Source organism: Pocillopora damicornis, chromosome 11 (genome assembly GCF_964200805.1).
Source record: "Pocillopora damicornis chromosome 11, jaPocDami1.2, whole genome shotgun sequence".
Taxonomy (NCBI): domain Eukaryota; kingdom Metazoa; phylum Cnidaria; class Anthozoa; order Scleractinia; family Pocilloporidae; genus Pocillopora; species Pocillopora damicornis.
In genome coordinates this window covers 5,848,229-5,863,348 of record NC_142680.1, presented here as the reverse complement: position 1 = coordinate 5,863,348, position 15,120 = coordinate 5,848,229, and the positions used below count along the sequence as shown (strand labels likewise).

Sequence of the window (15,120 nt, the reverse complement as noted above, 5' to 3'; positions counted from 1 at the left end):
AAAGAATACGTCAGCTTGTATTGAAATTTGTAGTTTTTAGCCGATGATTCCGGGAAAAAGCTTCGCAGTTTTGAGCATATTCAATGACTTCCAAAACAAGTAACTCTACGTGATCTTCAAGGAAATTTAAGGTAAGCAACCGTCCGTCCACTGGAAAGGTTGGTCGAACGTTTTATTGTCGTTACTAACATCAATTATCCGCACTAGCTCTAAAAGAAATTTACAGCTGGCGAAGAACGGATCTTGTTGTTCGACTGAGTTGTGCTAGTGGACCGTTCGTAGTTTTTAAATAAATTTCATATCATTAAAGATGCAGGTAATCGCTTATAACCTGGGCAATGTTAGTTCAGAATTTTAGAAAAACACGAATTTAATTTATACGTCTTTAAGCGAGAGAGCTTGGAGGCCTCTTCGTTTTATTTCGCTAATCTTGGAAATTTAATGCCTGTGACATCGTTCTACGAGCGATAATCCATGGATGCATTTCAAAACAAACCATTTTTCGCCAACAGAAGCGCATCTTTTTTTGTTCATCGCTGTAAACTCCTGGTACCCTACAAGTCACTGAGTGGAGTCAAGAAATCGGAATTGCTTTATGGGTTATTCCAGGAAATTTGGCCAAGCGTAACGTCATTTCTAAGAATTCAGATCAATATCTTATGTAATTACTCCCCTTTTACATTTTAATTTGGCATGAAATTGTCCTCTTTTCAGAAGAGCATTCTAGGTCACAGTAACTAAAAACGCGGTGTTGAGAAACTGAAAACAAACCGTCTTTCAAGCGTATTTGTCTCTTCACCTCTGCATTCGCTTTCTCTCAGACGTATGGTGTGTAAGAATGAAAAAGAAATGATAATGAAATTGATTAAAAATCAGACGGTTCGAATCTTAATCAACCTTTACATCACTTAGGTCACCAGTGCTTTACGTAAGTCTATGATTTAAATAATTTTTTAAGTTCACCGTTGCATTACATGATTCAATGATTCTATTAGATTTTGCAAAGAGGCCGAGCTTGTATTTACTTATTGAGATTAACTGATACAAATATAGGTTGGTGGAGACACATTTTGCTCCTTTTGAGTGGATTTTGTCCTTGCAACACACGTTAAAACTGAGTTTGAGTATTTCATAATCATTTGTTTTGGTGCATGAAGGTGCTTCAGTAATAGCTCTAAAGGAACCGTTTGATTTAAACTGCTGGGTTTGTTGGGTCATTGCATTCGATCGTTTCGCTACCATCTTAAATTATAATAAAGTTCGGATATAACGCGCGCCGTTATTGGTTGAAAGAGTGTGCTCTACGAGAGCATAGAGCATAGAGTTGAGCTAATGCCGTCACGCTATCTGCCAAATTGTACCATGTCCGACCTTTTCCGGGACTTCTCTCCAGCTTTTTTTCATTCATTGAAAGTGAAATTTTGGAACAAGCGAGCCGGCAAGTAGCAACAGAAGAGCTAAACAGAGGTTTGTAAACATTCCTGGCGTCGTAATTTAAGATATTATAACGTGAGCAGGGACGAAATCCTCAAAGAGTAGACGAAATAGACAGTCCCAGTTTTGAAGGTTTTCACACTCAGTTAGATTGCAAGGTTACGTATGGTAATAAAATCAAACACAGCTAACGCTCGAATAGTAAATAACGTTTCGTGTTCAAAAACAAAGCAAGAAGTGGGGTGAAGGCCACATCAGTTACTGCTGCTGAGTTTTACGGCTCTGTTATCCCGAGGAATTTTCATGTTCCGGTGAATTTTGGCTGTCGTTCGTTCATAAAACACTTGCTTTGAACATTTTTTTTAATTACCATGTAAAAAAAACTTGCATGTTTTTATGAGCAAAATTCCGCTGGATTTCACTGAACATTTCACTTTCAGATTCTGTATTAGAGACTAAATAACTTTAGGCAAAAGTGTTAAACTCGACCTGCCGAACTATTTCAGTTTGCAAACTATTGCAGAATGTGGTCTTTTATGGTTTGACAGCTTTAGTCTTGTACAGCCAAGCAGATTATTTGAACCATTCTAACAGGGATTCCGATTGGCTTACTGTAGCGTGCTTAATGAGAGTATAAAGCATGCTGACGACATTGTTGTTCGATTTGGAAATAAAGTTTGTTTTGAAAATCGAAAGTAATGCGTGGGGAATTTAAATGATTCTTTATTATAAAAAAAATGGGGAGAAACACGAGACGTAGTCGAGTGTTTCTCCAAACACTTCTGTCGTGCTGTAGCCGCCTCCTTTACGCTTTACAACAGAATAGAGCACAGTCAAGGCTTCTCTATTTGTTAATTATTACAAGACGCGAGTAGGACGCCATTTCTTAGAAATCAATTATTATCATGTCATATAACCGAATCTAACCGAAACAGATAATGCTTTTACTTTACAATTCTAATTCAAATGATTTGTCTGATTCAAGCTGAGAGTTGTGTCAGGTGTGTGGTCTTTGACTTACAGGCCTATCTGTGGGCTTTATTATAAGAGAAAAACAGCAGACTCTCTTTTTGACGGAAATTTGTTCAATGAATACCTTTCTTAACTGAAACAAACCCTTCTTTTCACCAGAGAACAAACGACAGCTGATAGGTTGTCGCTTGTAAAGATGTTCCAATCAGTAAAATCACAACATATGGCACCGGTGAGACAGCAGCAGAAAGTAGGCCCGATGGACTTCCGTCTTGCAGAATTCATATTATATACGTCAGACGAGCTTAAAAATGGTTCTCCGTCAGTCTACAAGTTTCATATGAGGGACGAAATGAGACGACCAGAGGACAAGATTAAAAGACAGAGTATAGGAACACCATGCCGTATCGATAATCTCCGGTATAGATCAGAAGAAAAGGTGCTCATGGTGGTGGGAGAAAAAGGTGCTGGTAAGTCGAGTTTGATTAACGGAATGGTCAACTACATCCTTGGTGTGGAATGGAAAGACAGCTTCCGTTTCAAGCTCATAACAGAAGAATCCAAAGCGTTTCAACCACACAGTGAATCACAGGAAGTAACTGCTTATACGTTTCACCCCATGAAAGGTTCACCTGTGCCATATAAATTCACTGTAGTCGACACTCCTAGTTTTGGTGGTGCTGAAGGATTAGAGGGAGATAAGAAAATCGCCGAACGAATAAAGAAATTCCTTTCCATCCCTCCACCTGATGGTATTAACCAACTCGATGGTATCGGATTCGTTGTCCAGTCCTTTCAGGCGAGTCTTACTCAAACACAGAAGTACATCTTTGATTCCATTCTGTCCATATTTGGAGAAGACGTTTCCAAAAACCTTTTTACGATGATAACCTTTTCAGATAGCCAAAGCCCGCCTGTCTTAGAGGCAATGAAGGAAGCCAGCATCCCAAACTACAGCGAGAAATTCTTCAAGTTCAACAACTCAGCTCTCTTTGCTGAAAACAAAGATAAAAGCGGAGGAAGCTTTGACGAAATGTTTTGGAAAATTAGTTCCGCCTCATTCCAACATTTCTTCCAAGAACTCCCTAAACAACCATTCAGATTACTGAGGTGCTCTCAATAGAATCAACAAATCAGATTTTCTACGACGAGAAAGCGAAAGCAAAATTTCCACAATGTAACCAGAACTGAAATTCTAAGCTTCTTTTGCTAATTCCATTTCTCAATGATAATTTGTAACGTGATAGATCGGTAGAACAAAGGTTTTATTGATATCCTGAAAAAAGAATTCGAAAGTAAATGAGCAGCTAAAATAGGAAGCATTTGACATGTTCATACTTTTTAGACATGAACGAATCAAATGACCTGGTTGTCAACTTTGAAATATGTAAAAATGTTATTGACAAGGCTTGAAGTATCCTTGTTACATCATTCCTACCTTGACGTTAACATCATTGCTGGTAGGCAAAACATGAACACTGTACCTTATAACTTGGTTTAAATTAAGGAAGTTTCGCTTTGAGCATACTTCACATTTAGCGTGTTGGTGTTTTCAGTTTTGAGAGACTAGGTTTTTAAAAATGGTTAAATAGAATTAGATTAAAAAAGATTGCAGATGTTCTTTGATAAGAGGTTTAAAATGTCTGAGCAGCCATATTAGGAAGTATTTCTTATATCCACACGTTTCATAGTAGTACTTTAAAATACTTCATGTTGCAGTCAGCCGTACTTGTATACAAAAATCTGCATGGTTGACAAAGCTCATTGTACATAGTACAGCACCTTTCTTAACTCTTCACAACATTCCTAACAAGGAAATTACGCGCACACGTGCACAATCTTATGGTCTAACATAACATAAGCAAGTTTCGTCAATAGCATATTTTGCAAAACAGATTTACTATGGCAAATTTTATGAAACGTTTTATCTCCTGTCTCGCAGGTACCTCAAGATAATTTTTCTTCAGTGGGGTCAGTGCAACCTAAGTAGCTGATTTTTTCTTATCGTGTTTCGTCGCTAAATGACACCTAAAAGTTTTGTGTGCTATAAAAACTAAGCTCTCGACCCTAGATCTATAGAAAGAAAGCATCAAATTTAATTTCATAAATGATTAAATCTATACCCTCTTTGAGATGAAAACAAAAAAAGAGTGAGCACGTAGTGAATTGGCCCAGTTAAGAAATCACATCAAGTGCAACATTATAAGGTCAACCTAAGCTAACCTCAACCTATGGGGAGTTTCAAGTTCCAAAAGCATTACTTAAGCGGAAAATATCTTGTTGACAGTTTCTAAGAATCGTTTCCTGGATTCTCGGAAAACAGGAGGAGGCAACATCTTTTTGACAATATTGAGTAATCGCTGATTAATTCGGCTCATTTCCTGTTTAGGCTGTTTCAAATGACGATTCTACGTCTCTTTTTCTATTATAGCATAATAATTAGCCCCTAATAAGATACATGAAGAAATTACTCAGTTCTGATTGGTTAAGGTAAATGCAATTTTTAGGTAATTCGATGCAGAAGAAGGTTAATTCAGTGCAAAGAAGTAACAAACCAGACTGAACAATTCCTTGAACTTTTTAGCCGGACTTTGCACTTTTTTTGCGCTGTAAAGATGTGAAAATATCATTATATATTATTGTTTTGATCGTACGCGGTTGTTTTGACCGAACGCACGATGTCACTTGCAGGGTTTGAATAAATTATTTTCGCACTTGATGCGTGCGCTTTCCTTCTGCAAAATTATGATAAACTATCTCGTATTTTTTCATGTATATTATAAATACGTAATCACATGATTTTTCTCGCGCAATTTGGAATAAATAAACGCTTGTAAATTTTTTCAAAGACCAGAAATTACACTTGCTCTACGGGCTCGTGCAATTTTGCTACTCGTACTTATTTATTCCAAATTGCACTCGAAATCATGCAATTACCTCTACAAAATTTTGCCTTATTTTCTTTCCACTTAGCCCTTATAGTTCTAATTGTTGTGACCTTGAATCAATACATCTTCGATAGCGGTCCCCCGGGGCACAAACTGGAAATAATGATGCACTGTTGACTTACACGGCACAGCTGGCAGGCTTTGATTGGTTAAACTGAGATTAAATAGCGAAGGAACCAATCAGAAGCACTCATAAAGAATACGTCTGCTTGTATTGAAATTTGCAGCTTTTTTGCCGATGATTCCGGGAAAAGGCTTCGCAGTTTTGTGCATATTCAGTGATTTCCAAAACGAGTAACTCTACGTGTCCTTCAAGGAAATCGAGGGTAAGCAACCGTCCGTCCACTGAAAAGGTAGGTCGAACGTTTTCTTGTTGTTACTAACACCAATCATGCGCAATAGCTCTAAAAGAAATTTACAACCGGCCAAGAATGGATCTTGTTGTTCGATTGGGTGGTGGCAGTGGACGGTTCGTATTTTCAAATAAATTTCATATCATGAAAGATGCAGGTTATCGCTTATAACCTGGGCAATGTTAATCCAGAATTTCAAAAGCATAAATTGAATTTATATGTCTTTAAGGGAGAGAGCTCGGAGGCCTCTTCGTTTACGTTCGCTAAACTTGGAAATTTAATGCCTATGACATCGGTCTTCGAATGATGATGCATGAATGCATCTCAAAACAAACCATTTTTCGACAACAAAAGCGCATCTCCTTATTTATCGCTGTAAACTCCTGGTACCCTACGAGTCGCTGAGTAAAGTCAGGAAATCGGAATTGCGTTACGGGTTATTCCCGGAAATTTGGCCAAGCGTAACGTGATTTCTAAGAATTCTGAATAATATCTTATGTAATTGCTCCATTTTTACATTTAGATAAAGTATGAAATTGTCTTCTAATTAGAAGTGGCATTCTAAGTCACAGTAACTGATAACACGGTGTTGAGAAACTGAAGACAAACCGTCTCTTAAGCGTATTTGTCTCTTCACCTCCGCATTCGCTCTCTCTCAGACGGTATGGCATATCAGAATGCAAAAGAAATGATCATTTAATTGATTAAAAATCAGAGGGTTCCAAACTTAATCAACCTTTACATCACTAAAGTCACCAGTGCTTTACCTGAGTCAATTATTCTATGAAATTTTTGCGAAGAGGCCGAGGTTGTATTTGCTTATTGATGTTAATTGACATAAGTACAGGTTGACTAAGACAAATTTCGCTCCTTTTGAGAAGATTTTTTTCCCTACAATAAAAGTTAGAACTGAGTCAGAGTAGTTCATAATCATTTGTGTTGGTGAAGGTGCTTCAGTAATAGCTCTAAAGGAACAGCTTGATTTCAACTGCTGTGTAAAGTTTAAACACGTTGAGTACAGAATAAAAACAACCTTACTGGTGTCACATGACAAAACGCCACACAAATCACAAGAGCAGGTATAACGGATAGATAAACGATCTTTTTTTGTATTTTTTCTTATTAATTCAAGTTATAGTGAAACAACATGAGCGACAACGTTGGCGTCCTGGATGTCCGTTCTTTCGGGCAGCCATTTCAGTTGGGAATGCTGTACGACTATCGTAGTCACCACCTTGTTACAGGGCCAGCATTGTGGGAATCTGACATCAAAAAGAAGATCTCCTTCTCACGCATCTCCCCACAGTCTAAATATGAAGTCTTCCCAAGCGGGAATGTGGAAGAGATGGCAAAGGTTTTTGGTATTGACTCTAACTTTAGACTGAGTTTGATGACAGGATTGGTCAACCCATATGGAATTGGAAAGTTCATCATTGATGGGGATCTCTCCAAGAAGAACAACCTGGTTCGCATTATTCTCAAGTATGAAACCACATCAAGATTTGAAGAACTTAGCATGGATCAAGCAAAAACAGAGCCGCACAGAGACCTAAGCTCAGAGATGACAGCTACTCACTTTGTATCGCGTATAGAATATGGGAGAGAAGCAATTTTCGTCTTCGACAGAAGATTAGACGAAAACGAAACATTTACCGATGTCGAAGCCGACCTAAAGTTTGCTGTCGACTCCTTGTCCCAAACTGGGGCAGAAAGTAATGGATCTGCACATGCAACGGAGCTAGACGAGGAGGAACTGTGTAAACTTGTTTGTACTTTTTATGAAGACAGAGACCAGGCCAGTTCCACCGGTGGTATGAGTTATGAAGATGCTTTGCGGGCCTACAGTGAACTCAAGAAAAACGAAGAAAGCCATGTGTATGAAGTTCCTAAAAGGGTTTGGCTCCAACCACTGAGCACTTTGAACCCACAACTGGTACGGCGAGTGCGCGAGGTTAGCCCTCATATGACTGATGCTTTGCAAAACGTCTTGGCAAATTTCAACGAGTTTGAAACGAGTTTATGTAGCCTCGTCGATGATAACACATGTTCCACCTTTCCTACAATCAAACAGCGGATCGCAAGATGCGGAAAAGCGGTTTCCAGGTACAAAAAGAACATTCTTAAGACAATTTCCGAGATGTTGCCAGTGGTGCGAGGAGGTGATGAAGAAGAGCAAGTACTTACCGACGCTCTCAACATAGTTGCGTCTTCTCCGTTTCATCACGACCGCCTCTCGTCGTGGATCAGTGGCATGAAGAAGGAGATGAAACTGTTGTCCATGTACCTGGAATTCTTTAGGGGAATCCAACTGGTTACGACTTTGCAAGATCTTGACAGTGTGATCAATTGCTTGGAGTATGATCAGGTTGTTTCCTTTTCCCTGATGACGGCTGGGAATGAAGATGCACTGGTTGAACAACTGTATACATTTCTACGAACTGGCAGTTGGACACCGGAACATCTCTCACTACAACCTTGGTATGAAAATCCTGAAATACTTAATGAAAGCAAGGCTAAGGCAAGAAATTTCAGGGATTTTGTCCGGGAAAATGAACATGACGGGCGTACAAAGTTCATCGTCACAAACGTTCAGAAGGGCACAGGCGAAGGAGTTCTTGGTGTCCGTCTGTATGATGGCGGTCAATCTACGGATTTTGAACTTCCCGGTGGGCCTGGAAAGCCTTTTGAAACTTTGACAAGTGCCTCTAGTATTACTCTACAATGGGAAGAGTCTCCACATGGAAAAGAAACGGTCCAGAGTTACAGTCCACTTCAGACCTTCTGTCGGCGATTGGAAGTCATTGCCCACTGTGGGACCAGAGAATACGATCACAGTTGATGGACTGAAGGCAAAAACTTCCTACCTTTTTAAGGTGAACAGCGAATGCAAAGCTGGTAGAAGTGCTGTAAGTGCTACTAGTGACAGTGTTGTTACTGAAGATCCCGTGACTCAACCCGAACCAGACCTCCCCCACAAGAAGAAGAGTGAGTCATCCTCAGATAAACAGAGCCACAGTCTAAATGGAGCTAAGGCTAAGGATTCATCGTCCTCCAAGTCCAGAGACGATGTCGAAGGAGCGAAAGGCGGTGAAGCAATCAGCGGAAAGAATCTAGAAAATACTGTAAGCAAGCTAGAGAGTAAACGGACAAGTGGTGTCTCGCAAAATAGTAAAACCTCGCATGATAAGGCCACAAAGTTTTTTGTTCCTTATAAACCGGCAGAGGTTTTGCTCCCCTCCTCGAAGAAGATTAAAGATGGCACCCCGTCAATTTACAAACTCCCAATGTTCACAAGAATGAGAAGACAAAACAGCATGATTACGAAACAAAGCATCGGAAAGCCCCCCAAAAGAGTTAAAGGAGGACCTTCTGAGAAAGTTCTTATGGTAGTAGGAGCTACTGGAGCTGGCAAGTCAACGTTGATCAATGGCATGGTGAATTACATTTTGGGAGTAGAGTGGAAGGACGATTTTCGGTTTAAACTCATCGAGGAGGACAAAAGCGTATCTCAAGCTTACAGTCAGACGAAGGACATCACCGCTTACACTATTTATCCTCAGAAAGGTTCAGCCATTCCGTACATATTTACAATAATTGATACGCCAGGGTTTGGTGATACAGAAGGTCTGAAGAGGGATAGGCTTATTATCAGTCAGATTAAGGAGTTCTTTTCCATCCCCCCACCAAATGGTATCGACCACCTTGATGCAGTTGGATTCGTTACACAAGCTTCCCTGGCACGTCTCACTCCAACGCAAGAGTACATCTTCAATTCAGTCCTATCTATATTTGGAAACGACGTTTCCAAAAATATCTTTATGATGCTGACCTTTGCAGATGGCCAACATCCCCCAGTTCTTGAAGCCATCAGTAGAGCCAACATTCCAAGTGGCAAGTACTTCAAATTCAACAATTCAGCCCTTTTTGCCAAAAACAAAGAAACGGAAGAGAGCTTTGATGCAATGTTTTGGAAGATGGGTTATCTATCCTTTCAGAACTTTTTTACTGAGTTTGCAAAAGCAGAAAGTGTTAGTCTTCGACTAACTAAAGAGGTCTTGAATGAACGTGAACAGCTTCAAACCTTGATTGAAGGTCTGAACCCTCAAATTACAATGGGCCTCAACAAGATTGAAGAAATGAGGCAAGAAGAGCTTGTTTTACAACATCATGTCAGCGAGATTGAAACCAACAAAGATTTCACTTATGAAGTTGTTATAACGAAGCCAAATTATATCGATCTCAAAGGAACTGGGAGACACACCACCACCTGCCTAAAATGCAATTACACGTGCCACCAGGATTGTATCATTGCTGATGACTCCAGCAAGCGTGGCTGTTGGGCCATGAATCCAGCAACTGGAAATTGCAGAATTTGCACGTTAAACTGCATCTGGTCGGCTCACAAAAACCTTCCTTATATAATCAAGTACGAATCAGTCGTGGAAACCAGAACTTCTGCCGACCTTCAAATGAAGTATGAAACAGCTGTTTCAGGGAAGTCTAAAATCGAAGGCATGATCGAACAACTTGAGGAATTTCTTCAAGGTGTGCACAGCAGTGTAATGACCATGATAAACAAAGCACAGCAAAGCCTTCGTCGACTGGACGAAATTGCCCTGAAACCCAACCCATTAACTCAAGTGCAGTATCTGGAGCTTGTCATAGAATCTGAGAAGAATGAAGCCAAACCCGGCTGGAAACAACGCGTGGAATACTTCGAAGAAGCTAAGCGTCACGCGGAGATATTATCAAAAGTTAAAGATGTTAATGCAGGACAACAGATCATCCAGGAGAAGGCTCGAAGTGGAGAAAAGTGGTATTCCCGATTTAAGTTCTGGTGATTTCAGGTATATATGTATAGGATAGTATGTTTCATTTCTTTTACCTAAAAAACTGAGCTTAGATTCACTTACCTCTCACTCTCAGATCTTGTAAGAATACTGGACTGCGTTTTGGTTTCTCTGTAACAAAAAAATCATCTTTCACCTGATGCTAGCAAAACTTCAGATAACCGTAAATCTTCTGTTTTTGAGAAGCACCAAGCGCAATGAGGAAGCATTTTATGCAGCCATTAATCATGGCTCGGTACAATTCAGGAAAAAAGGTCGTATATTTTGAAGAGTGTGAAATTTACGTTAAGGTGCTGTGATTGGTGGATATAGATCCATTTTGCTTCCGTTGTCATGGTGATTGATGACAGCATGAAACGTAAAAATGACCAGTTCGATTTTGCACCTCAGATCTTGCGTGCTGCTGAATAGTTCTGTCTTTGAGTGCTGGTTCGCAATATTATTTTGGTGGCACCCTTTCTTCCTCGAAAATGAAAGTGGCAACGATAGTATTATCAGGTTGGGAATAACAGTCATGCTCCTTTCTTTTTTAGCAACTCGAATATTGTAACAGCCCGCCCGCAGAGATGCTATATGGCTGCCTGACAAGCCACTTGACCAGGAATCAACTTTATATGAAGCACGAATATAATGGATATAGAAAAAAAGGACATTGCGAATGATATGGAACTTTAAATATAAGAATTTCCTGAAAGTGAACTAATGTGTTTAATGAATTTCAAATTGCTACCATGTGTGCCTTTTGTTTAGAAAAGCCAGCCACGTAAATGAAGTCTCTATATCAGAAGGAAGCGATTAGAACAGTAAAATGACCGGAACTTCCTTAAGAATAACATTTGTCGCCTTCAAAGGACAGCTCCCCGAATCCCTAAGAGATGACATCACATCATGTTAGATTTTTTTGGAGCTTCTGATGTATATCCAGCAACTGAAGGCAATTTCTTGAAGTGAATTATTCGTTTCCTTGATCAATACACTTTTCCATTTTATGAATTATTTCTTATTTGTATTTGTGGTTTAAGCACGACCCACAAGTACCTTGCGTTGTATGCAAGATTAGGTAACAAGAAAAATTGAATTTTTTTTAAGAACATCAGTTAAAAAAGCTGAAGCTAGTTTTAAAGGAATTATACAAGTTTCACGGCCTTTTAAAGTGTTCAGTGGCATGGGTAATGATTGATAAGCTCGTTAGCTTTATTGCATAAGAATAAAAATAGTTCAGATTGTCATAACGCCGCTGACATAGTGAGATAATGTCTTGAAACTGATCTCTTGGACAACTTTTCACCTCATTCTTACGGACGAAACAGGGGAATAGTCTTAAACCTTTTTGCGGGCTTTGTATATGACTAGCCGATTGGAACACGCAAAATGTTTTGAGCTCGAAACGATGTAAGAGTTGCTAAAGAGGGGATGCTAACTGAAGCCTCGCCGACCCCTTTCAATTAAAGTGTTTACTTACCACAGACAGGCACCTTAGAACTTACGAGCAGGTGGAGGAGTATTACAATGAAAGCAGAGAGCTTTATTTCTGACAAAGCTTATCAACATTCCTGTATTTTTCGGACTGTGATATTTGTTGTGGGAGTAGGAGGTAGCTTTGGAAAATCAAGAGTTCCTTTTTTATTTTGATCAAAGTCCATTTCAAAAGTTTTGGGCGTTAGTTCTTTAAAATGGTTCAAAATTCCCGATTCTGGGGAAAAATTGCCGTTCCCCATGTACCTATCTCAATTTCGTTCGCCGCTTAAAACCCGCTGCAACAAAAAAAGACGCTTTTCCTGAAGGAAAGAGCAGGAAAGGAAGCCCTTGATTATCATAGGTCCTATCCGTTACAAAAATCATCGGCACTATCGGCCACATCCTCTTCTTTCTCTAACGAGAAAGGTTATTAGGAAAGTTCTCGAAGTAATTTGTGGTACTATCTCACCCACTCCACCCTCGTCATAGTCCTACTTAGCACCGAATGTCGTCACTTCTGCTCAATCATTCTGATGCTCGCAATTTCACAACGCATGCGCATGATTTGTTATGAACCAGAGAAAAATCCAAGATGGCAGGAGACGGCGACCGAGAGATGGTCCTCGCAAACTTTCAGGTAAATCGCTAATTTTTCCATATTTCTTCTACCTCTTCCTAAGTGCGAGTTCCTCTTTCATTTTCTCAACAGAGTATAACGGGAATCGAGAATTTGGATGAATGTATTACACTCCTGGACCATCACAATTGGGACTTGACGGTTTGTGATTATTTCCTTCGAGTTTTTCTTGAGATGTCCGTTGTCTCTTGTTTTATTGGCTCTGATTCGTCTATTTTACTGTGTAACGATTTTAGGCATGTGTGAATTCAGTCCTAGCCGACGAGACGGATTCGCCTTTACGGTTTGTGTTGTTTATATGCTTTATATCATGTCATGTCTTATATAATAATAAAAAAATTCAGCTTAATTAAATGATGTGGTTTGAATCTAGATATTTCCCGAATGGGAATTGTACGCAATCCTAGATTTTCTTCCAAATAATCTGTCATAACCACATTCGATATTCCTTTTATAGATCCTAGACCTTCTATAGATGGCAAAATTACTTTCGTGTTACTTTTGATCGACTGAATCTCTAAGCGCGTGATTCGTAGAAAGTTTAATAAATGATAATTTACATGTAGACAATGTTACATGGATCAATTATTTTAATGAAAGAGTTAATTATTACCGTGACTTGTCACAAAACACCGAACGTGAACATGAAGGCAGTTTTGTAAGACTGCAGAGAAATTGTAAAGTTCTTCAATCATCCTTCTAATTACTCCTTTGCAAACGTTGCTGAAAAGTATTCAAAGAAAAATCCCCAGTGACTATCAATAATATTTTTCTCATATCTACAATTCCTTATAATGGGGAAATAATTGCTGACTAATTTCAGGGCATGTGGCCTCTTTTCTTGACCAAGAGAATGTCATCCATATCAAATATACTCCTTACCAAGTTCTAAATCACTCTAAATGAAGTTGAGTTTCTTTAACAAGAATGCAGAAAAATTACCTTGGTATTAAGCTTACAAATCTCTTCAGAATGAAGACCTTTTTGATAATTTTATTAGGTGGTGCAGACATCTTGACATTGCTGCAGACCAACAGTACATTTTCTTAGGATTACCCCTGCATGCTTGATAGTAGTGTAATACACGATAAGCAATGTAGAGAAACCCTAATTTCATTTCAATGTCTCTCTTTTTTCTTCCTTCGTTTTGATAAACTCTCCTTGCTCTCATGGTGTCAGCCTTATGTGGATAATAATAGCATTTACATAGAGATGATTGATAGTCCTATAATTGGCGACAAAAATGTTGACAAAGTGAACTCTTTAACCTGTTATCTCTTCAATTTTATCTCTATTGACCTTGTTAAGTCAACCTATCTGCCCCCTCCCCCCCCCCCAAACAATGTTTTATCATGATTCCATGAACCTTTAGCTACATAAAGGCAACAATGAATGGGTAGTGGGGATGGAAGGTCTTGTCAATGATTTAGAGTGTGGTAGAAACAAGAGTATTATTCTCCAGATAAATAGTACTCTTCAAATATTATGTGTCAACTAATTTTGATGCTGATTGTAGGTTCACCCAATTTACTGTCTTTTTATTACAATCTGTAAAATATACATTATTAGTTTGTGAAACTGATGTTTGAACGTAAGCTCTTCCTTAGACAACTTTACTCCAAGAAAGGCTTAATAAAGAGCTCTAGATGAAGGGCTTTTGACAAAGCAACAACCTTACAACTTTAGAAAGGGTTTATTCTTTAAATGTCATGTTTTTACAATCCACCATGGGGCTTAACTTCAGCATTTATGTCTAGCTGATTACTAACCATTCTTTTTTCACTCCTGTCACATTGACAATCTTGAGGCACCTGCTAATTTGTTTTTATACTCTCCTACACCATTTAGCATGCCAGAGGCTCCTGTACCCGATGCTACTTGGGGTACAGACCAGTTTTCAGGTGGAGCTACAATATCATCAGTTTCTGTTGGGGAGGTTATTGGAAATGCAATCCCTTTACAGCCATCCTCAAGAAGAATAAAGTTTCTGATTGAGTGGAAAGAAAGAACTATTCCAATTGTGTTAGATGAGACTGAAACTATAGGTACAGTTGATGTTGTTGTTGAAGTATTAAACCCTTGAACTCCCATGAGTGACTAAGGCAGTAATTCTCCTTACAATGTCAATACAATATCAAGCAGACAAGTGATGGGACTTAAGAAAAATATCAGTTATGAATCACTAATCGATCAAATACCAAATTCTTCAAACTTATAAGAGAATTGTATGGCAGACAGTAAGGAGAATGACTAATGAGATCTTGGGAGTGAAGATTTTAACCCACCAACTCTAAGAAGTGACCAGCATGTAACTTCACCCCACAAGATTCAATGGAGGCAGAAGGGAGAATTTATGATTGCAGAATCTGATGTTGGAATTGACCCTCTAACTCTTTAAAGTGATTGACTTGTAACTTCTCCTTATCCAGCAATAAGGTAATGAGGATACTCAAACCTATCAGGTAGAA

The 15,120-nt window shown here is 39.0% G+C and overlaps 2 protein-coding genes and 1 pseudogene across 3 annotated transcripts in view; all 3 read left to right on the top strand.

Moving 5' to 3' along the window:
- Positions 1-5,122, top strand: LOC113667846 (uncharacterized). The gene is made up of 2 exons (XM_089186991.1): positions 1-131; positions 2,566-5,122. Exon 2 carries the CDS (start codon positions 2,603-2,605, stop codon positions 3,527-3,529), a length of 927 nt encoding a protein of 308 aa, XP_089043117.1. The 5' UTR covers positions 1-131; positions 2,566-2,602; the 3' UTR covers positions 3,530-5,122.
- A 420-nt stretch (positions 5,123-5,542) lies between these two features.
- On the top strand, positions 5,543-11,248 carry LOC113667844 (uncharacterized; annotated as a pseudogene). Its single transcript, XR_016180997.1, has 3 exons — positions 5,543-5,707; positions 6,840-10,554; positions 11,091-11,248. The product of XR_016180997.1 is annotated as an uncharacterized LOC113667844 (transcript).
- Positions 11,249-12,572: 1,324 nt separating this feature from the next.
- Positions 12,573-15,120, top strand: part of LOC113667845 (FAS-associated factor 1) — a 15,900-nt gene continuing 13,352 nt past the window's right edge. The window contains exons 1-4 of the mRNA XM_027183703.2: positions 12,573-12,652; positions 12,725-12,793; positions 12,889-12,935; positions 14,501-14,697. Of these exons, the coding sequence (XP_027039504.2) occupies positions 12,608-12,652; positions 12,725-12,793; positions 12,889-12,935; positions 14,501-14,697 (358 nt within the window). The 5' untranslated portion in view covers positions 12,573-12,607. The remainder of the gene's footprint in view (positions 12,653-12,724; positions 12,794-12,888; positions 12,936-14,500; positions 14,698-15,120) is intronic.